Here is a 14306-nt window from a genome sequence, read left to right as displayed (position 1 = left end):
TAAAAAGATTCATAGAGACTCAAAAGTTTAAACTAATAGGACCTGACTGGATAGCTAAGCAGAACTGTACCAAGCTATATGTACACGTGTGGAATTTACCCACTGGAACCCCTGCCCTACTCATTTCATTATCCCCAATGAGAGGAGACGGTAGGCTGGGATAAGTTTTGGTTCCTCTCCACATCAGCACCCTGTGTGACCACAATGCTCACAAAGCCCTTGGTTTGACATTAACATATTTATTGATGCAGTTGATTTGGCTTTTTTTTGTGTTTAAATCTTTATTGATTTTCAAGCTTTGATAGTGCAATACAATTGGTAAATCATAAAATACTACATAGAATGCACTAATAACTATACAATTATTACATTAAACAGTCATTTACTCCCATCCTCATCTTAATTATTAATACAATAAAACATATGATGTGATTTCAATATTATAATTAAATAATTTAACTCCTCAAAGTACATTTCCCCCCCCCACCCTCCCTGGATGTGTAAAGAAATCTAATGAAAAGGGAAGAAACATGACCCTTACTGTAATGCAACAAAAGTAGTCAATGGACTCCATACATCATTAAAGGACTTACTAGTCCCCAAATGTTCCGCCATCATTCTTTCATACTTATATGTGGTACACACATTTACCCACCAAAAAGTGTAATTAATCCTGTCATGGTTCTTCCAATTATGTGTGATCAGTTGAACAGCTATTCCCGTCATGATCAGGAAAAGGCGACTTTTATACTTATCTAAAGTAGGCTTAACATGTAGTAACGTACCACAAATTACAGCTTTAAAAAAAATGTTTCCTACTATAATCTGTTTCTTTTTAAAATCTTTATTGATTTTTAATCTAAAACAGTGTCATACAAATGAACAAACAGTAGGTATTACGTACATTACATTAATAACTGTTAATTTATCAATAAATTTAATTGTATTCCAGGTGTCCAATAAAATCACATTGTCCTTAGCATAACTAGGTATTTTAATATTTAATATATGAGACAATCTCATCGGGGACATGATTTTCCACTCAAGATATAGCCAGTCTGGGTAATGTTCTAAGAGCTCAGGGAGGATCCAATACATACCTTGACGCATTATATAGGCTTGATGATACGTATATAAATTGGGAAAATTTATCCAACCCTCCGCAATTGTTTTTTGTAGAGATACAAAAGCAATTCTTGCTTTTTTCCCTAGCTAAATAAATTTTGTCAGAATACCATTTAGCTTTTTGTAAAAAGACCCTTGAAAATAAATTGGCAACATACCCATTTGGTAGCAAATTACCAGCAAGATCATCATTTTGACCGTTTGAACTCTCCCCCACCAAGACAAGTGTAAAGGGTTCCATTGCTCGCACATCTCCGTGACCTTTAGTAATAATGATCTTTCATTTATTTTCATCGTGTCTTCCAATGTACTTTTAATTCATATCCCTAGATATTTAATACCATCATCCTTCCAAATAAAAGGAAACTCATCAAATAACCTTTTGCACAATGCACATTCAATGGAAGAACCTCTGATTTACTCCAGTTTATTTTGTAACCAGAGAATTTTCCAATCTGTTAATCAGATCCAGCAAATATGGGATGGTAGATTCAGGATTCCTCAAATGAAGCAAAATATCATCTGCATAAGCAGTAACTTTGTATTCGCGACCTGCATAAGGAATACCATGTATCTCCTTCGCTTGTTTAATAGCCAACAATAAAGGTTCCAAAACAATATCAAACAGCAAAGGAGAATAACGGACACCCTTGTCTAACTCCCATCTCCAAACAAAACCGTTCTGAAAAAGTATTATTTATACAGTAGTACCTAGGATTACGAATATAATCCGTTCCAGGAGCATGCTCGTAATCCAAAATGCTCGTTTATCAAAGCGAGTTTCCCCATAGGAAATAATGGAAACTCGCTTTGATGCGTCCCCCCCCGAGAACTGGCATTGCTCCCCTCAAAGGCCCCGCCCTGCGATCCGGCACCCCCCTGCCTCGAACCGGCACCCCCCGCCACGATCCGACCCCCCCAACACGATTGGGCACCCCCCGACACGATCCGACCCCCCCGACACGATTGGGCACCCCCCCGACACGATCCGACATCCCCCCCGACACAATTGGGCACCCCTCTGCCACTTCTTACCCTCATCTGGGCACTCTAGAAGATCGGACTCCTCGTCTGCTGGGCCTTGAGCATCTGAGCATGCTCAAGGCCTGCGAGTTCACGTTCACGTTCAGAACATGAACTCGCAGGCCTTGAGCATGCTCAGATGCTCAAGGCCCAGCAGACGAGGGCCGATCTTCAAGAGTGCCCAGATGAGGGTAAGAAGCGGCGGGGGGGGTGCCCAATTGTGTTGGGGGGGGAGTCGGATCGTGTCGGGGGGGGTGCCCAATCGTGTCGGGGGGGGGTCGGATCGTGGCGGGGGGTGCCCAATCATGTCGGGGGGGGGGGGTCGGATCGTGGCCGGGGGGGTGCTGGTTCGAGGCAAGGGGGTGCCGGATTGCGGGGGGGGGGGGGTGCTTGTAAATCGAGCCATGCTCGGTTTCCGAGGCACCGATTTTGCAAATGTTTTGCTCGTCTTGCAAAACACTCGCAAACCGGTGCACTCATAAACCGAGGTACCACTGTATATAATCTGGCAGAAGGGGAACTATACAAGGTTTGAATCATTTGTATAAATCCAGAACTAATACCAAACCAATCCATTGCCTGATACATAAAGGTCCATTCCACTCGATCAAAGGCCTTCTCTGCATCTAAGGACACAGAGAAGGCCGGATCCTCTATGTCTTTAGTCAAATTTAACATATGAAAGGCCAATCTAGTATTATTTGAAGAATGTCTATGAGCAACGAACCCCATTTGGTGAAAACCAATAATATAAGGGAGAGCTTTGGCCAAACGTAAAGCTAATAACTTCGCTAATAATTTCCCATCTACGTTAATCAAAGAAATCGGCCTGTAATTAGAAACCAACATGGGATCTTTATTTGGCTTTGGCAAAACAATAGTTAATGATTCTGCCATAGTACCATTTTTCAGTTGATCTTGATATAAATTTAGCAAATGAAGTAACAAGATGTTTTGAAATGATGTATAAAATTCTACCGTATATCCATCACCACCTGGAGTGGATCCAACTCTAAGGGACTTCAATGCAATTTGTATTTCTTTTTGTGAGATTGGTGCATCAAGATTTCCTTTCACATGCTCGGGAATTTTAGGTCCCTCAATCAACTTCAAAAATTCTAACCCATCTTCTTTTTTAGTTAAATAATGCTCAGAAGAATACAAGCTGGTATAGAATTTCAAAAACTGTTTTAGTATATTATTATTTTTATAGTGAAGTTCATTATTTTCATCTATAACCTGTTTCTTATCTATGTACATCAGTTCATCTATAGATTGCAAGCCCACAGAACAAGTAGCTGTATGTAATAAGTAAACCGCTTTGGTTGTATTTAGTAGCATAAAAAGGAAAGATGGTGCCTGGTGCGAGCAGTCCACCTCCGCAGCTCCTCCTCTTACTATATTATGGTGATTTTTTTCCCCCTGTCTTCCTTTGTGTTCTTATCTCCCCCTCTCCCTTTCTGAGCACACTAGCATCCTTCATCTTAGGCTTTTGTATCATTCTATTGATTGTACTTACTCTGATTTGCTTTTCGAAGATATCCTGAGTGACTGTGTATAGATGCTTAAGTGTTTTTTTAAATATTTTAAATTTTTATTAAAGTTTTTCAAAAAATATACAATCACAATGCACAATACAACTCTACAGACAAAGCATTCTGCTCCAGTACCCCCACCCCATTCATTACCTAATACAGGAAAATCCTGACTAGCGAAGGAACATCACCTCAGCACAGAACCCCCAAACCAAAACACAGTCCCCTACCCCTATAGCTCAGCAAGAACCATTCCCCCTACCCACTCCCCCCACTATTTCAAAAATGGGCACGATGTGTGTTTTTCAATGTGCCCCCATACAACTCCATTCCCCCTTTCCCAAACATTCCCTATATCCCAGCCAAGTTTGGATCAGTGTTTTTATTACTTTTTAATGTTTTGTTGTTATTGAATGTTTGTTTTTCTTTCAATGATTGTGTAATTTTTTACGGTTCCTCGCCTAGATTTGTAGATAGGTGGGTTACAAATAATGTTAAATCTAATATAATAAAATGATAGGCCGCACATGCGCACTAAAAAAACGTGTTCCCTGGTCCGTCGCGAAAACACGAGTGCGCATGCGCGGGTTTCACGTCACAGCCACCTCACAATACGGAAGTTTCTTTACAGTTGTCGATCGCCTTCACAAGCCTGCTCCGAGCCAGCCGACGATCGCCTCCACAAGCCAACTGGGGTACAAAGACCGCCTCCTCCCCCCCCCCGGGATGAACCGAAAAACTGACCCCGCCGCCCGGGACCCAAGTCTTTGTCACCCCACCCTTCCCTTTCCGCGGTCCCCAGGAGGAGTCGTCGTCGCCCCCATCCCCCCACCCTGGCGCACACGAACCCCTTCACGCGGTCTGACCGCTACCCTTACTCCCTTGCCGCCCCCCCTTCACGAGGTCCCCAAAAACCTCTCGCCTCTAGCAGCGGCCGCAGCACTCTACACATGCTGCTTCACGCCCTTCAACTGCCCTGATTGCTCCACCGCGTCCCTGATGACATCATCAGAGATGCGCCAAATCAAATCAGGGCAGTTGAAGGCTGTGAAGCAGCTTGTGTAGAGTGCTGCGGCCGCTGCTACAGGCGACAGATTTGTGAAGAGTTGCTGCTGACCAGGGGAGCAGGGAAGAGAGACCGGGGGAGCAGGGAAGATGTGCTGCTGAGCGGGGGATCAGGGAAGAGGGACCAGGGGAGCAGTGAAGAGGTGCTGCTGAGCATGGAAGAGGTGCTGCTGACCAGGGGAGCATGGAAGAGGTGCTGCTGACCGGTGGAGCTGGGAAGAGGGACCGGGGGAGCAGGGAAGATGTGCTGCTGACCGGGGGATCAGGGAAGAGGGACCGGGGGAGCAGGGAAGAGGTCCTGCTGACCAGGGGAGCATGGAAGAGGTACTGCTGACCGGGGGAGCAGGGAAGATGTGCTGCTGACTGGGGAAGCAGGGAAGAGGGACTGGGGGAGCAGGGAAGAGGTGCTGCTGACTGGGGAAGCAGGGAAGAGGAACCGGGGGAGCAGGAAAGAGGTGCTGCTGACCAGGGAAGTAGGGAAGAGGTGCTGCTGACCGGGGGAGCAGGGAAGAGGTGCTGCTGACCGGGGGCGCAGGGAAGAGGTGCTGTTGGACCGTGGTGGGAGGGAGGGGCGTAAAAATGGGTTTGGAGCTGGAGCTGAAAATAGGGCACATGTGAGGGAAGGAGGCTCTACTAGCACCCGTTAATGTAATGGGCTTAAACACTAGTAAATAAATAAATTCAGAAGGGCAAGACAGGTCAGAGGGAAAAGTGCAGTGGAGGCTGGAGGCAGCTTTTATGTAAGGCTGCTGCTAGTGCTTCTCTGGAGAGGTACAATATTTTACAACGGGGGAGGGGGGAGTTTGGGCAGGGTAAGGTACAATACTTTACCACAGGGGGTTGAGCTGGGAAGTAAGGGAGAGCTATGGGTAAGGAATGGAGGAAAAAAATACCAGACCTGGGAGGGGGGGGGGGGAGAGAGACAAGATATGTTGTCTTGATTCTCAGGCAGTCCAGATGGTGCAGTTCAGAAGGGTCCAGATTCTTTATTGGTCTGGATTTCTGGCATTTGGATTTTTGGATTTCTACTGTACATAGGTAACTTAAAGAATAGTATATGTTGCACATATCCTTGCCGAATTTAGGTACTTACACTTAACACCAGCTTTATGGCTGGCATACTGTAAGTATGGGTTGGGGTTCCTACATTTTAAGGATGCCAATATTAGGTTACAATAGTATTTTATAATGTAACCTAGGTTCTGTTGTATAATAGATTCCCTATGATACAGCCATGGGCACCTAAATGGAGGTGTCCAGTTCTAAAATCTATATTTCATACTGTAGATATGTTGTAAATAATATTGAAGTAAAATATTTGGAGGGGAATAATCAAAAGAAATGTCTAAGTCCGTTTTGGCCTAACTCACAAGTCGTCCAAGGTCGGACACGGGAAAAAGTCCATTTTCAAAAAATACGTCTAGCATATTTTTTTCCCCAAAATCGTCCATCTGTATGTTCAGCCGTCTGATCATCCAGACCGCTAAGTTGTACATCTTTATACCCCATTTTAGTTCAAAAATTTGTCCAAGTCAAAAATGCCTAGAAAAAGGCCTTTTGAATGTGGGAGGGGCAAGAAAAGTAAGGGACTGGACACCCAGACATGGCAACAGAGTAGTGTGGCACCTTACAGGGCACTGCTTTGAACTTCACAAAAAAGGTGCCACATAAACTTCTCACAACAGCTCTCTTATAGGTCATGGTGAGCCCCCCAAACACCCCCAGAATCTACCAGACCCACCAATCTATCATCCCAATAGCCCTTATGGCTGCAGGAGCCACTTATATGGCAGTACAAAAGAGTTTGGTTTTTTTTTGGGGGGTGCACATGTTTCTCCATGAATGCAGTAATTAGAGTGGTTTATGGGCCTGGGTCCTCCTCTCCATGGTTCACTACCCACCCCCAAGACCACTTAAGCCACCTCTGTGCAGCTCTACTAGGATTTCCTATGCCAGGCTGCCAGGTGCTGATGTTCTGGAGGCAGATATGTAAATTGTTATTACGTTTTTTATGGGGGTGTGAGTGATCACTGGGGCTTTGTGTGGGGTCTGTACTTTGTGTCTCCAGTGCTTATCTGGTCACTTTGGATACCTTTTGTGGACTTAGACCTGGTTGTAGATGGCCTAAGTCACAACGTCCAAGTTCCATCTAGGCAGTGTAGTAAAACCTTCAGTCTAAGTCTAGGACGGCCCACGTCTCGCCCAAATCCAGCCCTCACCACTCCTTCTAAAACTCCCCTTTTAGCTCTGGTCGTTCAGCAGCACTATGAAGGCCTAAGTCGTTTTTAAATACATCTAAAACCTTGTTCGATTATTGGAACTTGAACGTTTTTTGTTACTGATCGTCCAAGTGCCGATTTAGGCCGGTTTTTAGATGTTTTTCTGTTTCGATTATGAGCCCCATACTGTATATTGCTGGAATAATCGGATCATTCTAACACGAAGCTAGTTCTTTTTAGATACAGATCCTGGTGAATGATGTTAGTAAAGTGATAAACTAGGAATTTGGGACAATCTTCTTAGGAAGCGGCTATTATTTTGGCAACCAAAAGCAGTAATTCTAAACCTTTCTGGCATAGAGGCCATCTTTACTGTAGGACAGCATATCAATTACTGTTGAGCTCTTTCATTAAAAAGGCTAAAACTGTACATGTGAACTCAGCAACACTACCCGTCTGTTAAGCAGACTTTGATAGGCAAACCACAGCTTTAATACTGAGAGCTAAACATTTATTTTCTCTATATCGTTATTCAAGCTGCTGCCCTTCTTGTGGAGAACGGCAAGAGAGGCATCATGCTCCTTTTCCAACGGGGAACCCATGAAGAGTTTGGATATGCCTCTCTCTTTACGGCACTGTCCTTTTACTTCCTCTTTTCCTGTTGGACTGCTGGCACAGCCGTAGCAAGTGGCCTTGTTATTCCTATGCTGTAAGTCCAAAATATTTTCACATTCTTTAAGTAGCAAGAAATGTTTTAACAATAGTGGGGTTGGTATCCAGTGCCAGCACTGGAGTTTTACTTTGTTCATATATTCAATGTCTATATCCTTTCAAGGGGTGCCACTGATTATACTTTACTTGTAAGTGGCGACCACTGCCATTGCTTATCCATTCAGGTTATGCCACCTACTGTATATCTGCAACCTAACTTGAATTAATAAATAATCTGTTGGTGGCTGAATTTGTCACTACGAGGGGCCGCTGAAAAGTTCTGGCCCAACCAAGAAGAGAAAGGTATGGAGCCATGAAACTTATAAGTTATGCCACACAGTTCTTGACACTATTCATTTCAATGATATCAAACAAAACAAAAAGTGTCAAGAAACGGGTGGAATAACTCATAAGTTTCACTGGCTCCACATCATTCTCTTCTTGGTTGGGCTGAAACCTTTGCAGTGGCTCCTTGTAAATAGCTATGTGCCGGGTCTGCTCCTAACCCCTACCTACACATATACGCATAGGGCCTGATTCTATAAATGGCGCCTAAATTAGGCACCACTAGGTGCCCTAATTATGGATGCCTAGCAGCGCCTAACTAAAATTCGCACCTAACTTAATTGTTTTTTAATGGGTTAAATGATGTGGTAATTAACCATGCCATTAAAACATTATTTTAATTGTTAATTAGTATTGAACACAGATATCCACGTGGCATCTAACGATACCTAAAGTTGAGGTGCCCTACGATACCTAACAATGCCTACCTGAAAAGTAGGCGTGTTTAGGGTTGGAGACTAGGCCTCATATACCAGCACCTACCTCTAGGACACCTAGAGATGCCTGAGTCCACGTAGACACTGCTAGGCGTGATTCTATCGCACGGACCGGCGCCTAGCAATTAGGCACAGTTGGGCGCTGTTTATAGAATCAGGTCTGTAATGTTTCTGCATTTATGGGTATAATTTTCCAAAAATTCACCTAAAGTTAGGCACCTAAAGTGTGTGTGCTGAGTGTGAATCCTGTAATGGCAATTACACGTGTAATTGCTGTTGTAGAACATTAGCGTAGATCCACGGTCGTTGTGCTCCTGCCTTTAGGCATGGGCATTTATGCTAATTCAATTGCTGATGTAAATTCTCATGCCTAATTGCTCTCAGGCACTTAACTGACTGTATTCTATATCCTTAGCAGGTAATTGCTTGGCATACCTCAATCTGCTCCTATTCCTTCCTTAGTCATACGCCCGTATGGAATATCAATAGTGCACCTAGACAAGTAACTGTAAATTAGTGCCAATTAACTCTAATTATAGGCAATTATTGATTGTTGGCACCTCTTCTGTCTCGCAGAGATACTTAATACTATGTTTGACAGAGAGCTAAACCGTATTTTCTAACGTCACCCTGCAGAGACTCACAATGCTAATTCCAACTGTTTTTTTAATATATAAAATCCAAATAAAAAAAGAAAAGAAACGCTTATAATTGAGATGCTATTGGAACGGAGTCACTGCTTCTGCAGATAAGAATCTATTCTTAATCCAGAACCCTCAGATAGCAGGAGAAAAAAATGATTATAAAGACGTCTAAAAAGTCAGTTTCAAAAATTCCTACTTGGACGTTTTGACTAGTAAGATGTCTGTCTTATTTTTGAAAATGGGCCCCATGGTCAACTCTGTAAACTTCTTCATAAATCTGATAGTTTTGAATATACACTTTACTACAGTATTCTAATTTCCTATTCCATTTCCATCAACATTTTATTTACTTTTTAACAGAACAATTGAATTAAACTTAAGTTAGTAATGGTCTACCAATCAGGTAACTACCCACCAGAGAGACTGTTGTGGAGAGTATATATTGTGAGTGTTATATCAGAAACTAAACCAGGGGTCTGCAGAAAGGAGACGAGGAGAAGGTCCTTTTCTTGAGGAAATGGTCTAGGAAGTTACAAGAGGTTGTTTAATTCATTGGTTTTCAACCCAGTCCTCAGAGTCAAAAGTAGGCTGAAAACCCACCCTTTTAAGATAGCCTTCAACTAATAACCCTAGGCCCCACTGCCCTCTGCTCATCACCCTAGCCAGAAGTTTAACCATCCACTCTAATGGTAACACCTACCCTGGCATCCTGTTTGTCTGTCTTGATTGTAAGCTCATTCGAGCAGGGACTGTCTCCATCGTGACTCTGTACAGTGCTGCTTATGTCTGGTAGTGCTATAGAAATAATTAATAGTAGTAGTAGGCCTGGCCAGTTGGGTTTTCAGGATACCTACAATTCATGTACACAGGATTATCAGACATCCAGGAAAACCTGGACATGTCCTCTTTTTCGAGGACTGTCTGGATGCCCAGATGTTTGTATTTTGGTTTTTTTTTAAATGGGGGAGCCTGTCCAGGTTTAGCTGGCTCTCCCAACTCTCCTACCTACCTCCTCCTCGTGCCTAGATGCTGTAATTAAATCTTTGGGGTGCTGGCAGCAGCAATGAGGTAGGCCTGCTGCTGCTAGCCTGCCCCAGCCTGACTTCATGTTCCCATGTAGTTGGGACTTGCAGAGAGGCAGCTTCCAGGGCAGGTTGGTGGCAGCAGGCTTACCTCATTGCTGCTTCCAGCTGCCTGAAGATTAAATTACAACGGCCGGGCCTGGGGGAAGGTAGGAGGGATGGTCAGGAGCTAAAGAGGTTGTGAGGGGAAGCAGTATCAGAGGAGGGGAGGAGAGAAACAGCATGAAGGAAGGGAGGGCTGGAGAAACAGTATGGAGGGAGGGGGCGAGAGAAACAGCATGGAGGGAGGGAGGATAGATGACTGGAGAACCATTATGGAAAGGAGAGGGTGCTGGAGAAAAGAGCATGGAGTAGGGTAGTGCTGGATGGGAGGGGAGAGACAGAAACAGCAGGAGAGGAGGTTGTAAGGATAGAGGGGGCCCTTTTGAGAGGGTGGGTGTCAGAAGAAGAGAGAGAGCAAAAGATAGAAAGAGAGGGGGTTTGGAAGGAGAGAGGGGTTTGGAAGAAGAGAGAGAGAGAACTAAAAGGGTACAGAAGATGGGAATGGGGTCCAAGGAAATGGAGGGAGTGTGAGCAGGGTTGTGGGTGGAGTTTGGGCAAGGTCCTGTGTCCTCTTTTTTGTTTTCACAAATATGGTATCCCTAAATATGCATAAGAGATATTTGTCTGCAATGGAGGAAATGCACTCTAATATATGTAATCCATATTCATTGTGGATACCCTGTAAACCTAACTAAGCATGTGGTGCTGAGGACTGGGTTTAAAGCCTCTAGTTTAGTTGACTACATAAGAAGGAGCTGCTTTTCTTTTCTTTTTTTTTCAAGAGACCAAAATAAAACTGTTTGCATAATTAAAAAAAAACCCACATCTTAAGTCCGTTTTGGGTTTAAGTCGCTAGTTGCACAAAGTCAGACCTGTCCAAAGTCCATTCTTGAAAAATGTGTCCAAAATATATATTTTTTTCAAGAATCGTCTACTCGTATATATGTCATCTATCTTTATACTCCATTCTCATCCAAAAATTCATCCAAGTCAAAAACGCCTAGAAAAAGACCTTTTGGATGTGAGAGAGGTTAGCAAAGTGATGGACTGGACACCCAGATATGGCAACAGAGTAGTGGGGCACTTACAGGGCACTGCTGTGAACTTCACAAAAAGGGTGCCACATAAACATCTCACCACAACTCCCTTATAGGTCATGGTGAGCCCCTCCCAAACACCCCCAAAACCTACTGTACAATACTATACCATACTAAACTATACCTGTCTTTAAGGTCATCCAAGTGCCGATTTGGGCGGGATTTTAGATGTACTTCTGTTTTGATTATGAGCCCCTTAGGGTCTTAATTAGCACAAGTTATCTATCACAGGGTCCATTTTATTCCTATGCGCTCTGCTCTAATTGTTAAACTGGTCATTTTACAACAAGAAAAAAATCCAACCAAATCTGCAGTGAAGCCACCAAAAGGAAAAACAAACAAAAACTGCAGACTATGTACAAGATGCAGGCAAAATTTATTGTACCAAAGTTAAAATGCAGTAATATTAAACCTTTTTACCAACAATGGGACCCGACACGGTCCGTGTTTCGGACAACACGCCTTCGTCAGGGGTCCATGGTAAATAAGGTATAAAGAATACCGCACAAAATGAAGGTAACAACAAATGCCTGTTAGTTTAGTACGCCAAGAATCGCTGTCAAAAATGAAGCGTCTCGAAAGTGAGTGACGCTTCATTTTTGACAGCGATTCTTGGCGTACTAAACTAACAGGCCTTTGTTGTTACCTTCATTTTGTGCGGTATTCTTTATATCTTATTTACCATGGACCCCTGACGAAGGCGTGTTGTCCGAAACACGGACCGTGTCGGGTCCCATTGTTGGTAAAAAGGTTTAATATTACTGCATTTTAACTTTGGTACAATAAATTTTGCCTGCATCTTGTACATAGTCTGCAGTTTTTGTTTGTTTAAACTGGGCATTTTACCATATGAAACGTGATTTTTAAAAAAAAATTATTTTTATTAATTTGGTTGTCAGCAGGGACATTTGTCACCCAGTGAATGCTTTGAGGCCCTATCCATTAGGACTCAAATGCTGAGTTATAGAATTTCCACTGATGTTGGAAAGCAGACTATCACTGTAGTGCAGTGGTTCCCAACCCTGTCCTGGAGGACCACCAGGCCAATCGGGTTTTCAGGATAGCCCTAAAGAATATGCATGGAGCAGGTTTGCATGCCTGTCACTTCCAGTATATGCAAATTTCTCTCATGCATATTTATTAGGGCTATCCTGAAAACCCGATTGGCCTGAACAGGCCTCCAGGCCTGGCCTCCAGGACAGGGTTGGGAACCACTGCTGTAGTGGACCCTGGGCTACATAGAGGCATCCTCACTTTTGAACTGAAATAGAACTAAACAATTAGTCATGTGAGCTTGTTCTGATCTTAAAGTACATCTGATAAAGCTTTGCTTGGTGGATGCATTAAGTGCTGACCAGAACCTTTTGCTTGCAGGTACACTGGGGCTTTATATGGCAGGATAATTGGCCTGCTGTTGATGACCATATTTGGCGTGGAAGTGGAGGAATCTCCATCTTGGATCGATCCTGGACTCTTTGCTGCAATAGGAGCTGCTTCATTTTTCAGTGGAGTATCCAGACTTACCATCTCTCTCACCGTTATCATGGTAAATGTCAATTGTCTGATCAGTGATATGAACTGAAAGTATCTCTATGACTCTACAACATTTAGGGTCCCTTTTACACTGCCACAGAGTACTATACTATACTGTAGGCATTGGTGCATTTACCACAGCAACATCGCTAACATGGCTTTCTAAAAGGAGTCCTTAAAGGGCTGCTTTTTCTTAAAAAGAAATCAGTGTGCGAAATTAGGAAATTTAACATTTGAGAAAAAAAAATTAGGTTTACTTTTCAGAAGGGCTGTTTATAGCTACTCTACATGCTGTCTTAGGTCCTTTAATTTGTAATTTTTCAATTTCTTATCTCGTCATTACTTTTTATTCTATTAAGTTTTTCAGGGCTGCATTTTGATTAAGTGATGTAATGATTAATCGCATGATTAAAGGTGCATTATTTATTTGAACAATGGAGGGATATGTAGAGTGTCGAGAGTCACAAAGAGCTGCAGTGGGAAAATAAATAAATAAATAGCATACCTTTAATCATGATTAAAATGTTAATTGAAATGCAGCATTCTTTTTTTCAAGAATGTAAAGAATTTTTTAAAAAGGAAAATTTTGCATATATACAATAATATTCTTTTTGCAGCGCATTCCCTGCAAAGCCCAATACTGTATAATATCTCTAGAGCGGTGTTCTTCAACCTTTTTACACCTATGGACCGGCAGAAATAAAAGAATTATTTTGTGGACCGGCATCAGTCCGCAGACCGGCGGTTGAAGAACATTGGGCTAAGTCGTGGGCCAGCCCCTGCCCATCTTTACCCAATCTCCACCCCAGACCCTGCCCCCATAGTCCTAATTGTAACACTATTTTTTCCATTCATTTTTCATACATACACACAATATAATCTTATTAACAACACATCGATTGCACCGCGGACCGACAGTTGAAGAACACAGTTTTGGGCCTGATGCACATGCCAGCCCTGTGGACCGGTAAGAAATTTCTGTGGACCGGCACCGGTCCATGGACTGGTGGTTGAAGAACACTGCTCTAGAGTACCTGAAACGCATTAAAGTGTCTGGTGCACAGATTCTGGGATGGGTGCTAATCATACTGTAAGACACTGTGGGTTGAGTGACATAACTTGTATTATCCTTTTCTTCACACTAACCTTATTCCTAGAGCAATAAGAGTTACAACGCATAAAAAATCATACAAAAGGGCAACGCTGTCGGCATGTGAACTCACTGAATCAAGAAGTGCTTCCAATGTAAAAAAATATGCTAAAATTTGAAATAGTGTTTTCACTTGCTCTGTGGACCAGAATATTTACTTCAGCTCAGAGCTGCTGAAGTAAAGATCCTATGTGGGAGCACCAAGGTCTAATGTGCAGCCCTTTACTTCAGTGAACTCATGGCCCAAGTGGGCCCAGTAACTGCCTCACTCTTGAGACTGTCTTGTGTAGGGCACCAC

The 14306-nt window shown here is 43.0% G+C and overlaps 1 protein-coding gene across 2 annotated transcripts in view; it reads left to right on the top strand.

Moving 5' to 3' along the window:
- Nucleotides 1–14306, top strand: part of LOC117355639 (chloride channel protein D-like) — a 236796-nt gene that overhangs the window by 117819 nt on the left and 104671 nt on the right. For both annotated transcript variants that reach the window (XM_033934508.1, XM_033934509.1), the window contains exons 10-11: nucleotides 7505–7676; nucleotides 12700–12871. In XM_033934508.1, coding sequence (XP_033790399.1) covers nucleotides 7505–7676; nucleotides 12700–12871 — 344 coding nt within the window. The remainder of the gene's footprint in view (nucleotides 1–7504; nucleotides 7677–12699; nucleotides 12872–14306) is intronic.

The sequence above is a fragment of the Geotrypetes seraphini genome, chromosome 2, assembly GCF_902459505.1.
Source record: "Geotrypetes seraphini chromosome 2, aGeoSer1.1, whole genome shotgun sequence".
NCBI classification, from domain to species: domain Eukaryota; kingdom Metazoa; phylum Chordata; class Amphibia; order Gymnophiona; family Dermophiidae; genus Geotrypetes; species Geotrypetes seraphini.
This window is presented reverse-complemented; position numbering and strand designations above follow the sequence as displayed.